General features: G+C 40.4%; 1 protein-coding gene across 2 annotated transcripts in view; it reads left to right on the top strand.

The window, feature by feature from the left end:
* Positions 1 to 361: 361 nt before the first annotated feature.
* Positions 362 to 27,539, top strand: part of PTPRO (protein tyrosine phosphatase receptor type O) — a 266,448-nt gene continuing 239,270 nt past the window's right edge. The window contains exon 1 of one of the 2 annotated variants that reach the window (XM_008259342.4): positions 362 to 1,002. In XM_008259342.4, the coding sequence (XP_008257564.1) occupies positions 928 to 1,002 (75 nt within the window). In that variant the 5' untranslated portion in view covers positions 362 to 927. 2 annotated transcript variants of the gene reach the window in all.

Consider the following 27,539-nt stretch of genomic DNA (forward strand, 5'->3'; position numbering starts at 1 on the left):
CTATGGGACGTAGAAAGTGAGTGTTTAAACAGGATGAAGAGAATGGAAGGGGTGGAAGAGAGGAGGGCAGTGGGGGAAACACTCCCCATCACACACACACACACACACGCACACTGGCATTCACACAAACGCATTCACACTCACATACTCATACACATGTTCACACACACATTCTCACACTCACGTACGCTCATATATTCTCACTCTCATGCTCCCACACACTCACACACTCTTGCACGTGCATTCACACACACACACACACACACACACACACCGCACACTCCATCTCAACAGTCATAGTCATCCCAACGTCACCGGTCCTTTATAATAACTACAGCTGAGAGTAGACACAGGAAAATCGGTAGGGAACTGAAATCTGGACCCCAGGATACTCCAGAGGAGTCAAGGCCACCCGCTCAACTCCGGAGCCCAGAGCCTGTGGGAAGGGCTGAGGAGAAGCCTGGAGGGGGCTGCCCAGCCTTCCAGGGCGGCGGGCAGACCCTTGTGGGAGGCTCGCCAGGCAGCCGGCACTCCCCAAGCCCCCGGCCCCGCGGGGAAGCATCCCTGCAGCCGGCGGGCCGCGGCGCGAGGCACACAGAGCCCCCGCCTCTCCTGCGCGCGGACCCCGCGCCTCCTCCGGCAGCCGCGGTGGCGGCGGCGGCAGAGCCTCGCCCACTCCAATCCCCACCCTCTCTCCAAGCTTAGCCATTAAAGCGCAGCGGCGCCCCGCGCGTTGCTGGAGGACCCCGGGCGCGGAGGAGGACAGGGAGACGGCGCAGGGGGACTGAAAAGGCAGCATGCGACCGCCGGGAGCAGCTTCGGCGCCCACCGTCTGAGGCTGCAGCCCCAGTTCGCCTTTGTGAGCGGCCGCCTGGGAAGCCCGCCAGTCCCGCGGTGCCCCACTCCCGGGTTCCCGTTCGCTCTGCGATGGGGCACCTGCCCACCAGGGCGCGCGGCCGCCGCCGCCTGCTGCCTCTGCTCTGGCTCTTTGTGCTGCTCAAGGTAGGGGAGCGCCCCAACCCCCAGCCTCGTGTCCGGTCTCAGCCGCGCTCGGGCGCCCAGACTCTGCCGTGCGGGAGCGACGCGCCCGGGGCGCGATGGCCGCGCAGCTGGGCGCGCGCTTTGTTGTCCCTCGGTGTGAGGGTTCCAGGGATCTGGAGGGAAGGGTTGGGTAGAAGAACAAGGGAAGTTTGCTCCCTCTGGCTTTTTTCGCCTAAGCTGAAACCCTCATCAAAGGTGGGCTTGGTGGGTAGAGCTTTTTCTAGCAAAATGAGGTCACTTTCCCTTGTGTCCCCTACTGCGACCCACCGCTGCCAGTTAACCTCCCGCCCTCCCCCACCGAAGTGTGCTGCTGCTTTGTCTTAATTTACCTAACGCTGGATTCACACTCGGGCGCTGAGCCCCCAGCCACTGTCGGACCGCGGGGGTGGGTGGAGGGCAGGATTTTCTGTAACGAGTTGGAGTGTCAGGTGGAGCCTGGAGTGGACTCCTCTCCACAAGTCTCATCTCCACCCTGAGAATTCCTTTTAAAAAGTCTCTGGACTTTCTTCACTATATTTACAGAGGATGCTACCTATAACTGTAGTGGTGGAGAAATATAGAATTCACTTTTCCCCATCTTCTTTGGAATGCGCTTCCTTGGGGTTTTACTTTGAGACAAATGACATTTGCTTTTTGAAATTCCTAGTTTGGCGGCCATGAGTTTCTTGAAGACTTTTAGCTAGATGTTTTGCAAGGTGGCGTGGAGTTTTGAAGTGATCCTCTATCCCTTGGGTCCTCAGTGGATCTACTTTAGGTCTCCTCAGTCCATCTTTTCTCTTCTCCGCAAATAAAACCGGGGAACGTCGACAGGTGACGGGGAGCTATCCTTTCAGCACCACACTGATACCTACACTAGAATGGGTGAAACGCTACGGGTGCAAACGTTTCCTTAGCAAAGAATCACCTCTTGCTTACGTAGCATCCATGATGAATGTTTGACCAAGGATACAGTGGAACAGCACCAGTGGCTTAAGAACAGCATTAATTTTAAGTAATCCACATTTTCATTTATCTTAATAGAAAATGGAAAGAAATAATATCAGGGAGAAACAGGAACAGAGTTCATAAGTAAAGTTCTAAATTTGACTTAGTATCCTTTACATTTTCTTAAGATTTTAATGGTTGTTTTATTTTAAAATCTGTTAAGTAATGAGCTTAGCCATGTATTTTCACTGCAGGGAGTTGTTTTTACTGCACACCACAATGTGTAAGGCCTATTGAGTTCTCCACTATTCTTGCTCTGGTTTTCAAATTTTGTCACAGCTGAATGTATCTATGCAATGCTTCTTATGGACCTAAGTGTGAAATGAATTCACTGCATATTCTACTGCGTATCTAGTACTTACATATATGACATCTGCCTTGAACCTAACCACTGACACAACTTTAGGCTTTGACTTGAATTCTTCATAACGGATGCGAATTCCAAAAGTGAGAGAATGATTAGTTTGATCATGGAAGTAGTTTTCTGTAATTAAAATGTGGCATAATGTTGACTCAAAATTCACTATAGGGTTGAGAAAATGTAGTTAGTGGTGGTGTAGTGGCAATAATAGTTCACCCTGTTTCACGCACTAGGTATATTCCTGAACATTTGTCTGTAAATGACAATTATGGTAATTGCATCACTTAGTATTTACATTGACAAAGCTTGCCACTTAAAGCAATTTTGTAAGGAACATCATTAATTTTCATTTTATGTAAATGCAATATTTGTATCACCTGAATAAAAATATGCAAGAAGAAGGAAGAGAATATATCTATATATCTATTTCTATATCTGTATCTGTAACTATATAATCTCATGTGTGTGTATATGACTCTACTATGGGCCAGCTTTCCAGGGATTTCACATGTTATTTCATTTAATCCTATTTTGTTGCAGTTGACAAGAGATGTTCAAAGTAGTGTGTTGGGACAGTGGTCTGATGTCTTACATTTAGGTGATAGGATATTATATGGTGCATTGGGCACATGGTATAATCTATTATAATTTGAAAATGCCTTTGAATTTAAGGTCCTAATTAAGTGCCAGGAAAATATATATGACTATGCAGGCAGTTACAGGAATCTAAAAACAAAATTCAATTATTAAATACCAAATTTCCAACAGGATCTCAATGATAAAAATCTAAAAAACTCCATGTGTGATGAGTCAGGATTAAATAATCCCTTTCTCTTCCCCCCCAAAAAACTTAGTTTTCCCTATGGCCAATACATTTTTGTTGTCCTCTGTGAGTATCCTCCATATAAAAGTGAAAATCTCTAAGAATTATAAGTCAGAGAAATTTAACTATGAGGCAGGATTTATAGTTTTACATTTTACACAACTCATGAACAAGTAACTGGATACAAATGGTGGGATATGGGAAAAGTTTGAGTCTGTATGAATGGCTATAGCAAATTTCATTAAATGCAACTGGTCATGGAAATGTTTGTGCACTCCTGGTTTAGTGATGAACACATTTAATCAAACATGTCAGAGTGTCTAAATAATCTATTGTACATTGTGATAATATCTGCATAAGTGATGTTGTATAAACACATAGTTTGTTATGAAAATGTAAATCTAATACCAATATTGGTGTATTTAGAAAGCAGAAACAAAAATATGATTCTGGTATTGAATGGGAGCCTGCTAATCTCAAAATCTTCTATCTATTATTTCAAGTGTTTATCTGACGTGACTCCTTCTTGGGCATTGTCCCAAAATTTCCAGTGAAAACAGAGCATCTTTTTCCACTTTGTACTAACCTCTCCCTTAAAATGGCCTTCTGTATTAGTTCACTTGATATCAGAGCTTTTGTCAATTAAAATGCAAATTTTAGGAGGTGACACAGCAATTTGAAGTCTTCCTTTCCTGAAATATTGTCATTAGTAGTCAACTGGAATGTTCCCCTAAACACACAGATTTGGTGTGTACCCTTCTTTTCTTAACCTTTTTTCACCTTCCTTCCATTTCTGCCTTTATCTCAGATATCATCAAAGCACAATAAATATGAAGGTAACTGTATATTTTTCAAAAGAGGCTTATATTTAGTTGTATAAAGCATGAATGTTATGCCATAGCCATATTACTCTTATTCATAAGAAATATCCACTTTCTACAGACTATTGTACTTTTCTGTGGATCCCCATCTGTATCTCTATTTCTGTCTCCTAGGAGTTTCAGTTTCTTTATTGAGGTTTCATACATATATAATGCAGTTTTGACAGATGAACTGTATTCTTTTCATTTTTCTGGAGGAGCCTAGACCATCCTACACAATGAAGTTTGCTGCCCTTAACTCCTCTGTCAGTTGATTCCTTTGATAAATGACATTGCCAACCTTTTAGAGAGCCCTTTTCACAAGTTGGAGAGGCTCGCGGGGCTGTGTTTCCACAGGTGATTGAGTGATAATCCTCCCCACTGTGAGCATATGTTTGCTTTTCCTCCTTGTTATATGAAAAACTGCGGTTGTATGAAAGAGCTATTCCCCTGTCTCACTTTGGCAATAAGAAAATGCACACATATATACTTAGGTGATTAAAAATAATATGAGTTATACTTCATTTTAAAATGAAGCCCTGTTTCTAATGTCTAAGCGTCCAAATTGAGACCATTTAAACTTATAGTCAGATTGACTCCTGAGTTTTGTAAACATGACTCTAATTTGAGTCTTGATGATTTTTAAATGGACTTTGGTGTTTGATACAGTTGGTGCACCTGTATAAACACTGTGATTGATAGCAGTTTAGTACAATAGAAGACTTAACAGCGATGACCCCTGAAACATACTCATCTTTTTCTCCCTAATTTAATGCCTTCAGGTACAGAGTGACTGTGCTGATTTTCAGAAGCGTAGCCCAATGCGATGATGAGCTTCACTGTAAAGCACCAATGCTTCCATCTAATTACTCTGAATATGCTGCAAAGTTTTTTAAAAGAATGCCTGTTGTATTTTTATTGTCTACCACTATGCCTGGTATTTAGTGTTAGGTATATTGCAGACACTTGATAAATATGATTCAAATTTTCAGCATCATATAGTTTCTGAGAATTATGAAATATTGAAATATTAACTTGTGAGCACATCTTTAAGGAAAACATGAGAAAATTATCACTTGATTAAATAATCATAATTACAGTGCACTCACAAAACATAATAAAATTTTGCCAGTCACTCTCATATTAAGATATTATTGGAAGAGAGGAGCTGGCAGGCTCCAAACATAATGAAAAGATAAGGAAATGAAGTGCTAATTGCCTGATTTGATCCATTTATGCTGTTTACACATGTTGAAAAATTGCACTGTGCCCCATAAAATGTACAAGTATTACATGTTAATAAAAATTATAATAAAAATTAAAAATTAAAAGGTCTGGTTAAAACAAGTCAAAACACCAATATGTCATTTTCACTCAAAATGTAGTACTCTCAGTTGCTAATTTTTTCACCAGTTGCCTCATCTGCTATTTAATGCTATCAATTAAAAAGTAACAATTGACATAGTAGGGAAAACAGTTCCCTTACCTGTATATATGAGCTTAAACTTAAGGCAAAAACTAGACACACAGGTGGTATTTCTGCTTTCTCTTCCACATCACCACTCTCCTATGGTTGCTACGAATGAGAACTGACCAAAGTTTCTACATTAGAAGTAATAGAAATTCTTTTACTTATTTGACAGACATTATCCTTAAGAGCTGAAGCCTTTTTTACACCCCATTTTGGCTATATTCATGGTAGTGTTTAATCCAGGATCATAACTCAGTGAGTTAAAGAATTCTTCTTCACTGGTCTCAGAGACCCATTTGATAACAGCTCATCTGCTGAAATAAACATGTGAGAAACTTCTTTGTGCACTATTATCATTGATTAAGAAATGAAAACGAGGTTAATGTGGAACAAGTAGAGTCAGCAAGAGTGAATGGAGTGGGATGAGACTGAAGACAGAGCACAGACTCCTGTCCTTTTCTCTCCTGCTGTTGTGGACTCTCTCAGGTTCCATATGGTTTCCATCAGCTGTTAAGAAGAAGAGTGAATACCTGCTTACACATTTCTCCTGAAATCAGTAATCATTTGTTATCCCTGATGCTGTTTCCTTTTCTCAAGCTGTACTAGATCTCCAGAGCACCTGTGCTTAGATCCCTCCCCGTTCCGTTCATAGTTCTTTCAATTTATTTTTATCAGTAGAAATATTTCTTATCCTTATGTCAAAAAATCATCCTCAACTCTTTCAGAATCGAATTCTCCAGTGAAAGATTTCTTCTTTCCTTAAGCATTCTAGTTGCTTAAAGGCCAGCTCCTTCTACATTTTAAAACCACCAAACAGAGAATATTTGAAACAAGGTTGTAGGGGTTTCATGATAAAATATTTTCCCATTCCTTTTTGTCAGGAAATTGAGAACAATGATATATATTTGGAAATTCTTTTCAGAAACAGAGAACCAGAATTGAAAGTAGGACTTTAAGCTTGAGAATTATATAAATTTAATTATATAAATTATATATAAATTTTATAATATATAATATTTTATAATGTAAGTATATAATTTCTTTAAGAACATAGAGAAAATTAAAGAATCAAATAGTGAAAGTTTGATGAAAATATGCTTTCCTTCTATAGATATGTAATAAATATGTATCCTTATCAAATGCTCTTCATATATCTTTTTATGCTCTACCTAAATAGAAATGTTCTGCAGTACATTTTTCTAACAAAACTGTTCCTATCTTAAGTAAATTCAAATCAAATGATCTTGTTTTTAAACTGATAATTTCTGTACATTTACTGGCAAATTAAAAAATAACAATTTTCTCTATTGTAAAGATCCAAAAATTGGTATTATATAATTTAATGGTGATGTATGAATATATGAAACTTTTTTGTTATCCCATTTAAGTGATTGCCAGATTGCTGAGACTTTTTTTAAAGATTTATTTTATTGGCTGGCGCTGCGGCTCAATAGGCTAATCCCCCACCTAGCGGCGCCAGCACATCGGGTTCTAGTCCCGGTCGGGGTGCCGGATTCTTTTCCGGTTGCCCCTCTTCCAGGCCAGCTCTCTGCTGTGGCCCGGGAGTGCAGTGGAGGATGGCCCAGGTGCTTGGGCCCTGCACCCCATGGGAGACCAGGATAAGTACCTGGCTCCTGCCTTTGGATCAGCGCGATGTGCCAGCCGCGGCGGCCATTGGAGGGTAAACCAACTGCAAAAAGGAAGACCTTTCTCTCTCTCTCTCACTGTCCACTCTGCCTGTCAAAAAAAATATATAGAATATAGGCAGAGAAAACTGCATGAGCAAAGGTCCAAAGATGCAAAATCATGGCAGTATTTAGGAAAATGCAAATGTTTGGGAAAGGAAATGAAGTAGTAAGAGCCAAATCAGGGAGATTTCTATGTGCTGTGGCAGAAAGTAGGACCTTAATTCTCTAGGATCCTTGAAGGGTTTGATCAAGGCATCAGTGGGCTAGAATTTGCATTTTAGGCAGAGCTCTTTATTTGCAAGACAAGCTATCCCAAAGGTGGAACAGGTGTGGAAGCAGTTACACTGTTAGGTTATTGTGTGACCCAATTAAGATATGGCAAATGTTGACACAAGGGTGATGGTTAAAGGAGCTAAAAGAAGAGAGGCAATGTTGGAAAATAACTAAATTGACAAGACTGATTAGATATGGGAAATTGGGGAGAGAGGGGGAGTCTAGGGTAATTTCCACCTGGAAATTTGACTTCTTTGCCTGGGAGAAAATGGTTCTTATGAAAGTGTGTGTGCTGGGTAGTCACTGTTCCCCTCAAGATCAGCTTACTCCCTTCTCCAGCCTGTTCCTAGGAAGCTTCCTTCTCTGTACAGTTTCTTCAAGCCCTTTTGCTCTCTAGTGGATTTGGCCAATAGGAGGCACTAGCAGAAAATTGCTAGGAGAAGGAGAGAGAAAGCAAAGCATTTACTCTCCCAGTCTCCATCCTGGCCAGCTCTTGTTAGGTAGTGGCTTCATTACCTCTTGCAATTCTATAGCTCATTTGGCAAGACTGACATTGTGATCCCATTCCAAAAAAAAAAGTCCTTTTCTTTTGTCCCATGGTGGCAGTTACCTCTCAGTACTGCCAATCCTCTGGATAACTTCTCATCACCGCTTAATACTGCTGTTCCTGCTCCACACCTTTGCTAGTAATTCCTTCATTAAATGCTCTGGTATTTCCCATCTAAGTGTCCTGTTGAGACCCCGATGGACATTGGGCATGACGGGGTGAGTGGTGCACCTTTGAGCAGAAGAGGTGGCACGCCTGGAGATGTGAAGAGAAATCCTAGTAGAAGAAGAGGCTGGAAAAGAGCAGTGAGCCAGGGAGACATCTTGAGGAGCACCAACATTTATTGGCAGGCAAACAAGGAACCTAAGCAGATGAAAAAAGGCACAGCCAGGGAGGCATAGATGAAAGAAGAATCCAGGAAATCCAAGGTCTGGGAAATTTTGAAAAGTGGAGGAATTTGACAATAGCATCAAATGCAACAGAAAGGTCCATTTAGCTAAGGTCTGGAAACTATTTGAATTGTTTTTTTTTTTTAAAGATTTTATTCATTTATTTGAGAAGTAGAGATACAAACAGTGAGAGGCAGAGAGAGAGAGAGAGAGAGAGAGAGAGAGAGAGGTCTTCCTTCCGTTGGTTCATTCCCCAAATGGCTGCAATGGCCGGAGCAGCGCTGACTTGAAGCCAGGAGCCAGGTGCTTCTTCCCAGTCTCCCACGTGGGTGCAGGGGCCCAAGGACTTGGGCCATTTTCTACTGCTTTGCCAGGCCATAGCAGAGAGCTGGAATGGAAGAGGGGCAGCCAGGACTAGAACCGGCATCCATATGGAATGGCAGCGCCGCAGGTGGAGGATTAACCTACTGTGCCACGGTGCTGGCCTCTGGAAACTACTTGAATTGTAAAACAGACAAGCTACTTGTCTCTGGAGCTGAAGAGTAAAGAAGTGGCTGCTTACTTGTTAAGAGTGTGGATATCAGTGAGACCTGATTCCAATCTCAGCTCTCTCAGCTCAAACACTTATCAGCAGTAGAATGGTGGGAAAATTGTTTCACTTCTCTGGGCTCCCTTTTGGTAATCTGTTGTCTTTATCTCATAGGAACATAAATAGTTCACTGCCCAGCATACAGTAAACATGCAATAAATGTTAGGTACAAAAATAAAGAGAAGGCAATAAATAGTGCAGTAAAACTAGACAAGAGTAGAGAACAGAATATTAAAAGTGTATCTAGAGCAGCATTTCCCAAAATGTGCTCCATGGAACATTAGAGTTGTAATGTCAACAGATGGTATTAAAAACAAGTAGGGGCCGACGTAGCGGCTCAGTAAGCTAATCCTCCACCTTGCGGCGCCGGCACACCGGGTTCTAGTCCTGGTCGGCGCGCCGGATTCTGTCCCGGTTGCCCCCCTTCCAGGCCAGCTCTCTGCTGTGGCCCGGGAAGGCAGTGGAGGATGGCCTAAGTGCTTGAGCCCTGCACCCCACGGGAGACCAGGAGAAGCACCTGGCTCCTGGCTTCGGATCAGCGTGGTGCGCCGGCCACAGCGGCCTTTGGAGGGTGAACCAACGGCAAAAGGACGACCTTTCTCTCTCTCTCTCTCATTGTCCACTCTGCCTGTCAAAAAAAAAAAAAAAAAAGTAGGGATATTATCAGTTTAATTTTGTTTTCACTGGTATTTATTTATTAGTTAGTGTGTGTGTGTGTGTGTGCTAGGGTTACTCAGAACCTTTCATATGTTATATGCATTATGTCCTCCAGAGGGGAAGTGATGTGTATTTCCTGAACTTAATTGATTATAGTATCTTTTTCCTATAAGATTCATGGGAATAGTGAATTATTCCAATAAATAGCATTTATGCTCATACACTAGATGCTTATTTTCTATTTTGAAAAAGCAAAAAAAATGCATGCTTGACAATAAGAAAAATACAGCAAGAAGATAAACTACAAGTTAAATTTCAGAATCAGGAGAAGTTGCTTGGAGATCAACCATTCCAACTTTATTTATTTTTAGCTATTTTTTAAATTTATTTTTCCCCTGAAGAAACCTTTTATTTAAGAAATACAAATTTCATATATTCCATAAGTACAACTTTAGGAGTATATTGATTCTTCCTGCCATACCCTTCTTCCCACACCTCCACTTCCTCCCTCTCGCATTCCCAGTTCCATTCTCCACTAAGATCCATTTTCGATTAACTTTATACACTGAAGACCAACTCTACTAAGTAAAGAGTTCAACAATTTGCACAGAAGAAAAAACCATAAAATCAAAAACAAAACAAAACTATTCCTCAATAGTGGAGACAAGGGCCGGCGCCGTGGCTCACTAGGCTAATCTTCTGCCTGCAGTGCCGGCACACCGGGTTACAGTCCTGGTTGGGGCACCAGTTCTGTCCCAATTTCTCCTCTTCCAGTCCAGCTCTCTGCTGTGGCCTGGGAAGGCAGTGGAGGATGGCCCAAGTGCTTGGGCCCTGCACCCACATGGGAGACCAGGAGGAAGCACCTGGCTCCTGGCTTTGAATCAGCGCAGCGCACCGGCCATACCAGCCATTTGGGGGGTGAACCAACAGAAGGAAGACCTTTCTCTCTGTCTCTCTCTCTCACTGTCCACTCTGCCTGTCAAAAAAAAAAAAAAAGTCATTGCATCTTGAAGTTAATTTCACTTCTTTTTTTTTTTTAGAAACTTAATTAACTTTAATGAAGCACTCAAGAATGATACATCTTTTGCAAGTGCTTAGATATGTATGATTATAATAAAACTCTTTGAGGACAGAGGTCCTGCATGGGAGTTAGTGCAAGGTGTCTCCTTTTGTTAATTGAACAATTAACACTCTTATGTATGATGTCAGTGATCACCCAAGGCTCTTGACATGAGCTGCCTAGGCTATGTAAGCCTTGTGAATCCAGAAACTCTGTCAGAATTTAGACAAGGCAATAAGCAAAGTAGAAGTTCTTTCCTCCCTTCAGAGAAAAGTACCTCCTTCTTTGATGACCACTTCTTTCCACCAGGGTCTCACCCACCGAGGTCCCTCATGTAGCACTTTTTTTTTTGTCACAGTATTTTGGTTTTTCATGCCTGAAATGCTCTCATGGGCTTTTCAGCCAGACCAGAATGCCTTAAGGGTTGATTATGAGGTCAGAGTGCTATTTAAAGCTATTGTAATTCTATGAGTCTGCTGTGTGGACTGCTTCCCATGTTGGAACCTTCACTCCTTTTTAATTCTACCTATTATTATTACCAGATCCTTAATCCTATGATCACTTTAATGCTTAAGATGGCATTTTTACCACTTAGCTTAAGGGCATTTGGGGTCCCATGGCAAGGTTTTAAACTATGCTCTTAGAAGTAAGTCCATAGGAATGTATGCAGAACTGTAAATAAAGCTTTACCGTTACAAATTTCATACACTTCATAATTACAACTTCGGGAAAATGGTGATTCTGCCCACCCTGCCCACACTCCCACCCATACTTCCTAATCCTCTTCCTCCTCGCTCTCTTATTCCCACCCTTATTTTTTACTAAGATGGAGCAAGGACAGTCTCTTCAAAAAATGATGCTGGGAAAACTGGATTTCCACATGCAGAAGTATGGAGCAAGACACCTACCTTATACCTTACACAAAAATCCACTTAAAATGGATTAAATCTGCAACCTGATACCATAAAGTTATTAGAGAACATTGGGGAAACCCTACAAGACATGGCATAGGCAAAGACTTCTTGGATAAGACCGCAGAGGCACAAGCAATCAAAGCCAAAATTGACAAGTGAGATTGCATCAAATTGAGACGCTTCTGTATTGCAAAAGAAACACTCAGGAAAGTGAAGAGGCAACTGACAGAATGGGAGAAATTATTTGCAAACTGTTCAACTGATAAAGGATTAATAACCAGAATATATAAAGAGATCAAGAAACTCAGCAACAACAAAACAACCCAGTGAAGAAATGGACAAAGGACTTAAGCAGACATTTTTTCAAAAGAGGAAATCCAAATGGCCAACAGGATTATTAGAAATCAGGGAAATGCAAATCAAAACCACAATGAGGTTTCACCTCACTCTTGTTAGAATGGCTTCATACAGCAATCAGCAAACCACAAATACTGGTGAGGATGTGGGAAAGAAGGTACTCCAATACACTGTTGGTGGGAATGCAAACTGGTAAAGCCATCATGAAAGACAGTATGGAGATACCTCAGAAAACCCTATGACCCAGCCATCCCACTCCTGGGAATTTACCCAAGGGAAGTGAAATCAGCATATTAAAGAGTTTTTGCATCCCCATGTTTCTTGCAGCTCAATTCACAATAGCTAAGACATGGAATCAATCCAAATGCCCATCAACTGAAGACTGGATAAAGAAATTATGGGATATGTACACTATGGAATACTACACTGCAGTAAAAAATGATATCCAGTCTACAACAAAATGAATGAATCTGGAAAACGTCATACTTAGTGAAATATGCCAGTCTTAAAGGGACAAATACCACATGTTCTCCCTGACCTGTGATAACTAATAGAGCACCTAAAAGGTAATCTGTAGACATGAAATTGACACTTTGAGAAGCCATGTATTGACTATTGAGGAACAGTTTGCTTGCTTGTTGTTTTATACTATTTGTTGAACTCAAACTTCACTGTTAAAGAATGATGTGCTGGCAAACTCTTTTTTTTTATCTTTTATTTAATGAATATAAATTTCCAAAGTACGACTCATGGGTTACAATGGCTTCCCCCCCCATACCGTCCCTCCCACCCACAACCCTCCCCTTTCCCACTCCCTCTCCCCTTCCATTCACATCAAGATTCATTTTCGATTATCTTAATATACAGAAGATCAGCTTAGTATACCTTAAGTAAGGATTTCAACAGTTTGCTCCCACACAGAAACATAAAGTGAAAAATAATAGATGATTTTTTTTAAATGATGATGAAATCAGATCAGACCTATTGTCATGTTTAATCCCAGTGAGAGTCAAGTTGGGAATTGATAATTTCTTTTCTTTTTTTTTTTTTTTTTTTTTTTTTACAGAAGATCAGTTTAGTGTACATTAAGTAAAGATTTCAATCGTTTGCACCCCCATAGAAACACAAAGTGAAATATACTGTTTGAGTACTCGTTATAGCATTAAGCCTTAGTGTACAGCACATTAAGGATAGAGATCCTACATGAGGAGTAAGTGCACAGTGACTCCTGTTGTTGACTTTACAAATTGACACTCCTGTTTATGGCATCAGTAATCTCCCTATGCACCAGTCATGAGTTTCCAAGGCTATGGAAGCCCCTTGAGTTCTCCGACTCTTATCTTGTTTAGACACGGTCATAGTCAAAGTGGAGGTTCTCTCCTCCCTTCAGAGAAAGGCACCTCCCTCTTTGAAGACCTGTTCTTTCCACTGGGATCTCACTCACAGAGATCTTTTTGCCAGAGTGTCTTGGCTTTCCATGCCTGAAATACTCTCATGGGCTTTTCAGCCAGATCCGAGTGCCTTTAGGGCTGATTCTGAGGCCAGAGTGCTATTTAGGACATCCGCCATTCTATGAGTCTGCTGAGTATCTCACTTCCCATGTTGGATCACTCTCCCCTTTATTTATTCTATCGGTTAGTGTTAGCAGATACTAGACTTGTTTATGTGCTCCCTTTGACTCTTAGTCCTTTCATTATGATCAATTGTGAACTGAAATTGATCACTTGGAATAGTGAGATGGCATTGGCACATGCCACCTTGATGGGATTGAATTGGAATCCCCTGGTATGTTTCCAACTCTACCAATTGGGGCAAGTCAGCCCGAGCATGCCCCAAATTATACATCTCTTCCCTCTCTTATTCCCACTCTTATGTTTAACAGGGATCACATTTCAGTTAATTTTCAACACTTAAGGATAACTGTGTGATAATTACAGAATTAAACCAGTCATATTAAGTAGAACAGACAAAAAAAAATACTATGAGGGATAATGTATTAAGTTGTCCATTAGCAGTCAGGGCTATGCTGATCAAGTCACCATTTCTCATAGTGTCCATTTCACTTCAGGAGGTTTCCTTTTTGGTGTTGAGTCAGTTGTCACCGATCAGGGAGAACATATGGTATTTGTCCCTTTGGGACTGGCTTACTTCACTCAGCATGATGTGTTCCAGATTCCTCCATTTTGTTGCAAATGACTGGATTTCGTTGTTTCTTACTGCGGTATAGTATTCTAAAGAATACATATCCCATAATTTCTTTATCCAGTCTACCATTGATGGGCATTTAGGTTGGTTCCAGGTCTTGGCTATTGTGAATTGTGCTGCAATAAACATTAGGGTGCAGACCGCTTTTTTGTTTATCAATTTAAACTCCTTTGGGTAAATTCCAAGGAGTGGGATGGCTGGGTCGAACGGTAGGGTTATCTTCAGGTTTCTGAGGAATCTCCAGACTGATTTCCATAGTGGCTTGACCAGCTGGCAAACTCTTGAAAGAAAAATTTGTGAAGATTCTATTTTATGGATATATCAACCCTAGTTTTGTTAATTGTATATACCAAAGTTTCTTTAACTTTTAAATGTGAGAAAAACATTATTTTTAAATTAAACATCTTAACATATTTATGAAGTACCATGTGTATTTCAATATATGTATAGATTGTGCCATCTCTGATCAGAGTGAATATAGGTCTTCAAACATTTAACATATCTTGATGGTGAAAACATTTAAAATCCTGTCTTTTAGTTTAGTTTTTTTTTTTTTTACAGAGAAATATACAGCACATTAAGTTATCCTGCTGTATACCAGAGCCCCAAAATTGCTTAGTTCTATCTAAGCATAATGTAGTACCCATTAATCACCTTTTCTAACCCCTTCCCTCCCCAGCCACTAATAATCATCATTATATTTTTAACTTCTATGAGATCATATTTTTTAGACTCCGTATTTGAGTGAGATCATGCAATACTTGTCTTTTTGTACTAAAATTATTTCAGTTAACATAATGTTTTCAGTTTCATTCACGTTGCTGCAAATGACAAGATTTCATCCCTTTTTCTGTGGCTGAGTAATATCCCATTGTGCATTTTTAACACATTTTCTTTATTCTTTCGTCAGTGGGTCAGTGAGTGGACACTTGGTTGGCTATTATGAATAGTTCTACAATAAATAACAGTACAGATGCCTCTTTGACAGATTGGTTTAACTTCTCTTGGATATATATCCTGTAGTAGGATTGCTGGATCGTATGGTAGTTCTATTTTTAGTTTCTTGAAAAACGTCCATGCTGTCTTCCACAATGATTATGAAATTTATACTTCCACTAAGAGTGTGCAAGGGAAGATATACATTAACACTGTTTTCCAATGTGACTATCTTAACATATGACACAAAATAACAGTGTATTTTACTCAGAACATTTCCTCGTATCATAAACTCTTTAAAAAATCATCTAACTCAGAATTTAAGCTGATATTGGATATCATGTCTAATATCACTGCTAATTAGCCATAAGTGGTGAGCTTACTGACAACAGGACTATAGCTTTATTGATTTTGTTGTTGTTAGGTTTGGCTTGTTTTGGATGAAGTGTTTTAAGTTGTGGCCTTCACACATTACCTTATTTCCATTGGATTTTGAGAGAGCACCATGTGGTGACTGTGCCTGCTCTCATGCATGTTATGAATAACTGCTTTGCTGACAGACCTGACAGCTGATAAAGAAAGTGAGAAGCTTATCATTTTGATCTCTGGGCTTCAGACTCCATCACACCACCTTAAAACTGTTTAAACACTCTTGGTTTTCTGCCTGTTACCCTTGTCTTCTCTTCATGGCCACAAAAGCCAGTTGGGGGAAAGAAGCTCTCTATCTTTCCCGGGGGATCTCATGAGGGATGAACCATTGGGAATGCTAATGGAAGAAAAATACGTAATACATAGGAAGTACTATTAAAATACAGATCTGTTTCGGTATGCTATCTGCTCAACAGGCATATCCTCAGCATGTCTTTCCTGAACAGCCAATCTAAAATCATTCTGTCTTCTAAAATTTTACCATTGTTACCCAAGTTTCTTTTCTTCAGAGAATATATCACTCGCTACACAACTTTTGAAAAATTATTATCACTACTTAGTTCCTCCATTGGCAGACTTATTGGTTTCATGAGAACAAGAACCTTGGCCATTTTGCTTTGTTTATTTACTTCATTGCTGTATCTTCAACCTCTGGAAACATGTCTGGGCCATCAGAGATGTCCAATAAATATTTGTCAAATGAGTGAGTGTTGAATGAATAAGTAGATTGAAGGAGAGCAAACAGAAGTTATGGAACACACTCAAAACAAGGAGGTGCAGGATGCAAGTACACATGCGCAGGGACTGGAGAAAATGCGCAGCAAGATGAACTGGTGGGAGATTTTTAGATAGTGCTGAGCCAGGGGTTGGGGAGGCAGCAGAGTCAGGATGGGAGAAGTTGCAGGGATCAGGCATTTGGTGTGCTAAGACAATGTTTAAGATGGCTGCATGTTCAAGCCCTGGGTTCACTCCCAATTCCAGCCTCTTGCTACTGCATATCCTGGGGGTTAGTGGTGACTGCTTACGTACTCAAGGACCTGGATTGAGTTTCAGGTGCTTGATTTTGACCTGATTCAGCCCCAGCATCTGGAGTGACCCAATAGATGGGAGATTCATTCTCTCTCTCTTATTAAAATAAATTTAAAAAATTTAAATATGCAGGGTTAAACTGTTCTCTTGTAAGAAAAAGAATAATTATCCGGAGATGCTATATTGGTCTTGTGAAAGGAAGAGAGGTTTTATTACCTGAAGTAAAAATGAACTCTACTAGACATCGTGATAAGGTTCCTCAAACCTTTCTCTTGCTATTTTATTAGGATAGAGTGAAATATTCAGGACAAATGATGGTTGTGCAAGTGATAAATGTATCTCCTTGTCTGAGGAGTTCTCATCTGTAATAATGAAGTGAAAGCTTAGCTTTTCTGATCATTTATTCTCTATCTTATTCATTGTGCATACAATTTAATTTCTTTTTTTAAAAAAGATTTATTTATTTATTTGAAAGGCAGAGTTACAGAGAGAGTAAGAGGGAGGGAGGGAGGGAGAAAGGGAGAGAGGGAGAGAGACAGAGAGAGATGAGGAGGACAGGGAGTGAGAATCTTCCATCTGCTGATTCACTATCCAAATGGCCACAATGGCTGGAATTGGGCTGACCTGAATTCAGGAGCCAGGAGCTTCTCTGGGTCTCCCACATGGACGCAGGAACCAAGCACTTTGGTCATCCTCTCCTGCTTTCCCAGGCACACTATCAGGGAGCTCGATTTGAAGTGGAAGAGCTGGAACTCGAACGGGCACCCATATGGAATGCCTATGTTGTAGGCAGCAGCTTTACCTGCTACTCCACAGTGCTGGCCCCAAAATTTAAATTCTAAAACAAATTTTTGTGACTTTTTAAACTCTAAAAATATGCATTTTTGGATCTACAATTCAAAATATCAAATTGGAAATAAGTTGTGAAATAATAACTTCTTTCTCTCACCATACATGTCACTGTACCTAGATTGGCTCCAGACAGCAAAAGGCATTTCTAGAAATGCATTCTACTAAGTGAATCACAGATGATAAATTACTGTTTTTCTTCAGGAACTTAAAGCTTTTATATTTCTCTTTATTTCTTAAAATTATATTTTTAAATTCTTCTCAATATGTATGAATATTTCACAGAAATTTTTAAATGACTTTTTTAAAATTGAATAGCTTTTCAGGAGATGCTTCCATCAGGTGATTTTATATTGGCATTAATGATAATTTTAATACTCAGTTGAAATATTAGGTTATGAATATTTCGCTATGCCACAAGGATAGTGAAGTAAACATATTAATTAAATTAACATTGCAGTCACTAACGTGTTAGTATGTATGCATCAAAACCTGAATGACCGAAACCCCCCACCGATACACACTGGTACCACAGCCTTCCCATCTGGAAGACGGTGCTGGCTACAGTTAAAAAAAACCTGAATGACCAAGATTTTGCAATGACTAAAATATAAAAATGTGCATGTAGGGGTTGGCATTTTGCTTAGGGCTTAAAGTGCTGGTTAAGACATCTATGTGTCATATTAGAATGCCTGGGTTCAAGGTCTAGTTCTGGCTCCTGTCTCCAGCTTCCTCCTAACATGTATTCTGGCAAGCAGCAGGTGATGGCTCAAGTACTTGGAGACCCATGTGGGAGACCAAGATTGACTACCTGATTCCTAGCTTCTAAATTCCATCTGGTCCAGTAGTGGCCATTGTGATCATCTAGGGAGTGAAGTAGTGGATGGGAGGTCTGGGGAGATCTGCCCATCTCTGTGTCTTCACTGGGAAAAATATTACATTATCTTGAAGTACACTGATCTATTTCCAGAGTTAAGTAAAGTGCTGAAGTTTGGATTCATTGTGATTGCTGGATTTACCTTTGTTTTTACTGATTAGCAATTTGTTATATCCTCAAAAGCAAACAAAGAGGAGAAATTCCTATGACTATGATTGTTTATATGGCAGAAAGGAGTTTTGCTTCTCTATTCCATGAATTTATGATAAGGAGAACTTCATCTGAAGACTGTAACAAGAACATTACTAATTCCTTGATTAATGAATCATTTTTCTTAAGTTTAATCAACTTCTTTCTTTAGTATCAAATAAAAATTTTTGGAAAACTCAGAGAACACCTTTTACTCAGTTTGTTTTTATCTCTGGAGTGATTGCATTAGAATTGGGTTGATTTTCATACCTCACTCTGTCTCCAAGATAAACCAAGAATTCCCAGTTCAAGTCAAATTGAAAGTCCACAAAATAGATATTCTACTGTTTTCTATTGTATTCCTATTTGATATTGTGCTGGGAGCTAACATGTAATCTTAATAGCAGGAGTGTGATTGACAAAGACCACAAAATATAAATATGATACTTCAACAATAAATGCCAAAATTGTTGCCATAAGAAACACCTTCTTATTTGGACTTATTAAAAATTCTTAGATTTTTATCTAAGAAAAAAATTGGCTTCTATAGTTTCTGAATATTAAGAAGATTAACAAGGGATTATAGATTTCCTGTAATGTCTGATGAAATGTTGAGTTATGTGGTCTTCTCTTAAGATATAATAGAAAATACAGATTACTATGTATTGAAATACATTGGTACAATAACAGTATTTACATATAAGTACAGTGATGAGATATAGCCAATTTGTTTTGCATTGTCATGGGTAATTTCCTCTACAATTTTACCTAACTAAATTGTACTTTTTAATTAGCATCTCAGTAGTGACTGTAGGCTTCACTCAAAGTGGTTGGACTCTTGGGATTTGTAATATGGAAATTATGGTGTTGTCAAGTTTTGCTAGAATGATTGCAAGGACTTATAATTAGCTATTTTAGACTTGATTCTAAAAACTTAGAAATATTTTTCCTTTTAGCAAAATCTGTTAGAACTCAGCCATCTAATTATTATTATTATTTGTATGTATCTCATAAATACAACATTAGGAACATGGTAATTCTTCCCATCATACCTGCCCTCCCACCCACTCACTCACCTCCCTTCCTCCTCCCTCTCCTGTTTACTCCTAGAAAGAGAAAAAGAACAGAAAAAAGAAAATATAAAAAATTAAGAAAACTGTTCTTCAACAATCTAGACAGGGGCTATTCAATGTTACTGCTTCTAAAAGGTGATTTCACTTTTTCTCCCTTCCTCTTTTCCCTTCCTTCCTCCCCCTTCTTTCCTTTTAGAAACTTAACTACTTTTAAAGAAGAATCCAAGAATGATACATCTTTTTAGAGCTCTTAGACATAACTGTAACTTATGAGACATAATAATATCCTCCATTTAATACACTAAAAGGAAGTGAGTCTTGAGTACAAGTTTTACTATTGAGTCTCATGATACTTCCTGCATGAGAAGTTAATGCACAGTGACTCTTGCTGTTTATTTAACAAATAACACTCTTTTTTAATTTTTTTTTATTTAACAGATAGAGTTAGACAGTAAGAGAGAGAGAGACAGAGAGAAAGGTCTTCCTTCCATTGGTTCACCCCTCAAATGGCTGCTACGGCAGGAGCTATGCCAATCTGAAGCCAGGTGCTCCCTCCTAGTCTCCCATGTGGGTGCAGGGGCCCAAGCACTTGGGCCATCCTCCACTGCTCTCCCTGGCCACAGCAGAGAGCTGGACTGGAGGAGGAGCAACTGGGACTAGAACCTGGCTCCCATATGGGATTAACCAGGTGAGCCACAGTGCTGGCCCCACAAATAACACTTTTATGTTTGACACCCAAGTGATCACCCAAGGCCATTGACATGAACTGCCTTTGCTATGAAAGCCTTTTGGGTCTACTAGCTCGACAAGGCCATGAGCAAAGTGGTAGTTCTCTCTTTCCTCCAGAGAAAAGTACATCCTTTTTTGGTGGCCACTTCTTTTCTCTGGGGTCTCATCCACAGAGGTCCTTTATGTAGAAAATTTTTTGCCAGGGTGTCTTGCCAGCCCTCTTTTTTTTTCTTTTGACAGGCAGGGTTAGACAGTGAGAGAGAGAGAGAGACAGAGAGAAAGGTCTTCCTTTTTCCATTGGTTCACCCCCCAAGTGGCCACTATGGCCGGTGCACTGTGCCAATCTGAAGGCAGGAGCCAGGTGCTTCCTCCTGGTCTCCCATGTGGGAGACCTGGGCCAAGGACCTGGGCCATCCTCCGCTGCACTCCCGGGCCGCAACAGAGAGCTGGACTGGAAGAGGAGGAACCGGGACAGAATCCGGCACCCTGACTGGGACTAGAACTTGGTGTGCCAGCGCCACAGGCGGAGGATTAGCCTAGTGAGCCACGGCACCAGCCAACAATGTTTTCAATATGATCATTTCCAGTCCTCTAATATTTAGAACATTAAGTCATAGGTCTGTGGATCACTTCTATCTGATCTTCAGATATATTTACATGAGTTAAGAATATAGATGACCACAGATATTGATCATAGCCATAATACGGGGATAATAACTTGCAAGTATGCCTCCTATTAGAATGACTATATAAGAATGAATGACATAGAAACACTTCAGATGCTATATTGACAGGCATTTGTTTCTCATTTGTTCCACAAGTAGATATCATGCATTAGAAACTAAAGAATATAGCCCTTCTATAAAAATAAGTTATAGGATTTCATTCTGGCTGAGTTCCTTGCTAGCAGGGTGGCATTGGCATTGTCCTGACTTTTCCTTTAAGGCAAATGACAATGGCTACCTGGATCACCTTTCCTTCAGGGTCGTCACATCTAGCATCCTCTCACCCCCAACCTGCTATTGTTAGAGGAAAATGACCCTTTTGATATGAAGGGGGTACCATACCCCTACTTAAAACTCAGTATCATGTCCAAAGTGGTCAGTTAAGGGATGAATACCTTACCCAAGCTAAGCCCATTTTGAAAACTGTACCTCACTGGCAATGTCTTTAGGATTGGCCTGTGCTCAAAGTTAAAACAATCAGAATCCAGTCCCACAGCTATTTTCAAACAGGCAATAAGGGAAAGTGTTCTGCTCTCCAGTTGTGAAGTTATGACATCAGCTAAGACAGCGATCTAAGACATGAGCTTGAAAGCTGTGCTCAGCCATAAAACTGACTCACAGGAAGTAATATTTTTTAGCAGAAAGGAGCAAACGGGAGCAGTAGAGACATCAGCAAGATAATCTTTCATTTGCAAGAATATGCATTTGTCAAACTCAAAGGATCACAATGGAGGTACTCAGAAAGACTACAAAACAGCAATCTAATAAAATTCAATTCCATTACAGCTGAGCAGGCGTAACAAAGCTGCTTGGGATCTTTAAGTAATCTGAATCAGAGGGATTACGTCATTTATCATACCAACTGGAGCAGTGGTATGAGAGTGAAGGGATTATTATGCCAGGACAGTAGATACAAACATGCCTGTTCTGGGAAGATTAGAACTGGTGTCCCCCTTCCCTGGGCATGCTGCAGACATGCCTTATGAAAGTTGTAGTCACAAGGGCTCATAGTCTTTCTCACCCAACTCTGAAAACTTCTGCTCTAAACCCAAAGTACAAAAGTAAGAAGAATAACAGTATAAGAGGATTGTAATTATTTTCCATCAAAACTCAAACTTGTACACACATGGTAATAAAAGCTTTCTCTCTATCAGGTACAAACTGAAAATAATCAAAGTGTCCTTCAGGGTGTAGATGATTAACAGACTATGGTATTGCTAGTCAGCAATGAAAAGAAATTCCATGTAGTGCTACTCAGCAGTGAAAAGGGATGAACCATTCATGTACAAAGCAACTTAAATGAACCTCAACAAAATTATACTGCATGAGAAAAAGCCAACTTCAAAAGGTTGTGTAACTGTATGATTCCATTGTTGTAACATTCTGGAAATAACATTATGGAGGCCGGCGTCGCGGCTCACTAGGCTAATCCTCTGCCTTGCGGCATCGGCACACCGGGTTCTAGTCCCGGTCGGGGCACCGGATTCTGTCCCGGTTGCCCCTCTTCCAGGCCAGCTCTCTGCTGTGGCCAGGGAGTGCAGTGGAGGATGGCCCAAGTGGTTGGGCCCTGCACCCCATGGGAGACCAGGATAAGTACCTGGCTTCTGCCATCGGATCAGCGCGCAGCCATTGGAGGGTGAACCAATGGCAAAAAGGAAGACCTTTCTCTCTGTCTCTCTCTCTCTCTCACTGGACAAAAAAAATATTATGGAGATGGAGAACAAATTAATTGCTATTGAGTATTAAGTACTGGGAAGGAGTAGTAAGGAGGTATTATAGAAGGGTAGCATGAAGAAGCCTTGTAATGAGAGAACAGTTAGATATCTTGATTATGATGGCAATTGTATGAAGTGATGTGTGGTAAAATCTAAGATCTACTAATGCATACAACTCAATGAGCAAAAAGCAGTAGGTGAAATCTGAATAAGTTCTATGGATTTCATAGTTTGGATATTTTCTTGTTTTGATTCTATTTGATACTATTTAGGGAAGCAAGTGATGGGTGCATGGGACTTTTCTGTTCATTTCCTACAACTTCTTTACATTTCCTGCAACTTCCTATAACTACATAATAATTTCAAAGGAAAAGTTTGAAAAACTTGGTGAAGTTTATTTTATTTTGTTTTGCTAAATATTTTAACTTACTATTTGACAGATATGGTCTCTGTCCTTTAAGAACTGTCTCAAAAAGACAATTATTATACTTGCACACAAAGTAAGGATGTCCAAGATTTGTGAAAATATGTAGGGAAATTGAAAAAAATACCCAAGTACCTCAATGAAACATCATGGGCTTAAATCTCAATCCATTGTGAGGCAGATTGCGTATTGAACTATATTCATACACGATCTGTCTAGCAGATTCTAGAAAGGGTCCAGTGTTAAGGGACTCCCATTCATTACATGGAAATTATTAGTATTAAGAGAGACAAGAGCTAAACATCAGTTGATGGAGAAATATTCTTTCATCCTTTTAGCAGTTATTAAATAGCAGATCTGGGAGTAATATGAGTAAATTTTTACAAAGTAGAAAGTATAAGACAAATTTAAAAGGTTTGTTTGAGTAAAGCCGGTGGGATAGATGGGGGACTGATGAAGCTGAATATATATGGCAATGTTTGACCAAGCATCAAACATGCATTAAACTATCTGGGTAAGGAAGGTACTGCACTCCTCATGTTTAAGAGGATAAAACAATATTATACTCTCAGGAAGTCTGTAATATGACTGAAAATAAAATAAACATACAACAAATTAAAGGGTAGTATATGGCTTAATACTACCAGAGAAGTCCTAAAGTAGTAACTATTAGGTTGAAAATAAATGAGATGGACAGCTATTTTCAAACAAGTACTCTCACACTCAGATAAAGGAGAGAGCACTTGCATTAAAAGAAAACAACACTGGTCTCCTGGAGGAAGACAAATTTTTAGCAGAGTCTTGCCTAGCTAGAATAGGTTAAGGGAAATGTCATATTGGAGAAACAGAGAAACAAAAGTAGGAATGTTAGAAAATATTTAATATGCTTGAGAAAAACAGTAAATAGATTTAGGTCCTGAGAAGGATCAATAATTGGAAGTGAGGTTACAAAGGTAAAATATCATCTCACCTAAGTTAGAATGGCTGGTACCAAAAAGACAAAAATAACAGATGCTAGCAAGGATGTGAAGAAAGAGAAACTCTCAAACCCTGTTGCTGGGAATATCAAATAGGTAAGTCGTTATGGAGAGTAGTATGGAGATTCCTAAACAAACAAAAAAACTACACTAAAATAGGATTATATGATCTGGGGATCTGCTAGTGGGCATATATGCCAAAGAAAAGAAAGTATTCTATCAAAGAGATAGCTGCATTCCAGTTCACAATAACCAAGATGTGAAATCAACACATGAATGGATAAAGGAGTCTCCATTACCAGATGAGTCAATAAAGAAAATGATAGAATATTATCTATTTTATTTTGACAGGCAGAGTTAGACAGTGAGAAAGAGACAGAGACAGATCTTCCTTTTTCCGTTGGTTCACCCCCCAAGTGGCCACTACGGCCGGTGTGTTACGGCCAGCATGTTGCGGCCAGCGTGCTGCGCCAATCCGAAGCCAGAAGCCAGGTACTTCCTTCCGGTCTCCCATGCGGTTGCAGGGCCCAAGCACTTGGACCATCCTCCACTGCACTCCCGGGCCATAGCAGAGAGCTGGACTGGAAGAGGAGCAACTGGGACAGAATCTTGTGCCCCAACTGGGACTAGAACCCTGGGTGCTGGCACTGCAGGCAGAGGATTATCCTAGCGAGCCACAGCACTAGGCCCTCTATCTGGTGTTTTTTTGTTTGTTTGTTTGTTTGTTTGTTTTTTGTTTGTTTTGTTTTGTTTTTTAACAGGCAGAGTGGACAGTGAGAGAGAGGGAGAGAGAGAAAGGTCTTCCCTTTGCCGTTGGTTCAACCTCCAATGGCCACCACGGCAGGCGCGCTGCTGCCGGCACACCGCGCTGATCCGAAGGCAGGAGCCAGGTGCTTCTCCTGGTCTCCCATGGGGTGCAGGGCCCAAGCACTTGGGCCATCCTGCACTGCACTCCCTGGCCACAGCAGAGAGCTGGCCTGGAAGAGGGGCAACCAGGACAGAATCCGGCGCCCCGACCGGGACTAGAACCCGGTGTGCTGGCGCCGCAAGGCGGAGGATTAGCCTAGTGAGCCGCGGTGCCTGCATCCTCTATCTGTTTTAAAAAAGGATGGAATCCTATCATCTGCAACAAAATGGATGGAATTGGAAGACATTTTGTTAGGGGAAATAAGTCGAAGAAAGACAACACCACATGTTCCTCCTTATATGTAGCAGCTTTAAAAAAGCCAATGTGAACACAAAGCAGTGAATGTTAAAAACTGGTAGGGGGGCCACCACCTGCAGTGCCGGCATCAGGTATGGGTGCCGGTTCCAATCCTGGCTGCTCCACTTCCAATCCAGCTCTCTCCTGTGGCCTGGGAAAGCAGTAGAAGATGGCCCAGGTCCCTGGGCCCCTGAACACGTGTGGGAGACCTGGAATAAGCTCCTGGCTCCTGGCTTTGGATCGGTGCAACTCGCCATTGCGGCCATCTGGGGAGTGAACCAGCAGCCAGAGGATGGAGGACCTCTCTCTCTCTGCCTCTGCCTCTCTGTAACTCTGCCTTTCAAATAAATAAATAAATATTAAAAAAAAAAAAAAAACTGGGAGGGGTAGAAAGGAAAGAAGTTAAAGAGAGTTTGGATAATGGGTACCAAAACACAATCAGATGTACGAGATAATTTCCAGTGCTCCAGGGTATAGTGCAGGGAATATAGTTCATAATAATCAGTTTGCATTTTATGAAGATATAAAGGAGGGGTGATCATAAGCTCCAATCATAAAATAATGATAAGAAAATAGAAATACCCAGTTATTGGTCAGTACATGTTGCATATATGTATTGAAATATCACACAGTACCTCATAGATATGTACAATTTTTACATGTTAAAATAAATACAAATAGTATAAAAAACCAGTGGTTTTTCCCAATTACAAGCTTCTTTTCACAACCTTCTGTTCAATAGTATTCTATAGACAAAGACTGAAATGAGCTTTAGCTCAGCAGTGGCATGCAGGGAAAAAAATATCATACCTCATTTTAGCTTTAATTGCTTTTATAATTCTGAATTTGCTGCTAAATGCAAATGCTTAATTCTAAATACGTGTGCTCTGTCTTAATTAGATAAAATAATCCTCTGTTGCTTGGGTAGTTCAGCAAATTAGTCCCTAGACTTAAACTCCCTTGGATCATGTTGTTTATGCATTAATCTGTATGCACTCTTAGAGATAAACGGAAAATAAATGGATTTTTTTCAGACACAAGTTGTTACTGTCAGCATCCTTTCAAATTTATATTCTCTGCATGTGACTAAAGAATTGCCATTGTTTAATAATTATTACTCATGTATATATACTTGTAGGATTTTTCTGCAGGCATATACCTTATTTTATACAAGATAAAATTACATTTTGCTAGCCAAAACTAAATAGAGAATCTAAAGCTCATTATTATATACATAAACATACTACCAACTCAACAATTGAGGTCTTGCTAATAGAGCTATATTTGCATGTAAGGTGTGTCCCAAAAGAAATAACTAATGTAAAACTCAGGCAGAAGTTAGATAGTACATTCTTCCATACCTCTCTGCTTCTTTGATGATAATAATGATGATAACGTTGCCCACTGTCATCTATGGGTGCCTCCAGTTTACTGGGGACTCTCCAGTACTTTATATCCTGTCCTTATATAATCCTTTACAACCTTATCACCATTTCTTTTTTTTTTTTTTAAGATTTATTTATTTATTTATTTATTTGAAAGGCAGAGTTACACAGAGAGAGAAGGAGAGGTAGAGGTAGAGGTAGAGAGAGAGAGAGAGAGAGAGAGAGGTGTCTTCCATCCTCTGGCTCACTCCTTAAATGGCTGCCCAGATCCGAAGCCAGGAGCCAGGAGCTTCCTCTGGGTCTCCCACATGGGTACAGAGCCCCAAGTACTTGGGCCATCTTCCACTGCTTTCCCAGGCCATAGCAGAGAGCTGGATCGGAAGTGGAGCAACCGGGGCTCAAACCGGCGCCCAAATGGGATGCTGGCACTGAACGTGGCAGCCTTACCTGCTGCGCCACAGCATTGGCTCCTCACCATTTCTATGATGAGGAAACTTGAGATACAGAGAGGCACTAAGGAGTTAGCAACGTAATCCTGGTCTGATTGACCAAAGAACCTGTGCACACTATACTAGGACAGGTTTTTATCTCCCAACTCACTAGCTTAAAACCTCTCCCCCTTCTTACTATGAAAATATTTTGAAATATAGGTGGCTGAATCAGCTACTGAGTCCTTGATCAGAAATGTCATTTGGACACAAATGGAATAGAGGCTACTCCTGGAGACAGTTGGTTCCTGTCCTTCCATCTTTCCTACAGCTTCTCCTGTCAGTCTGTCA

This window comes from Oryctolagus cuniculus, chromosome 9 (assembly GCF_964237555.1).
Source record: "Oryctolagus cuniculus chromosome 9, mOryCun1.1, whole genome shotgun sequence".
In the NCBI taxonomy this organism is placed as follows: Eukaryota; Metazoa; Chordata; class Mammalia; order Lagomorpha; family Leporidae; genus Oryctolagus; species Oryctolagus cuniculus.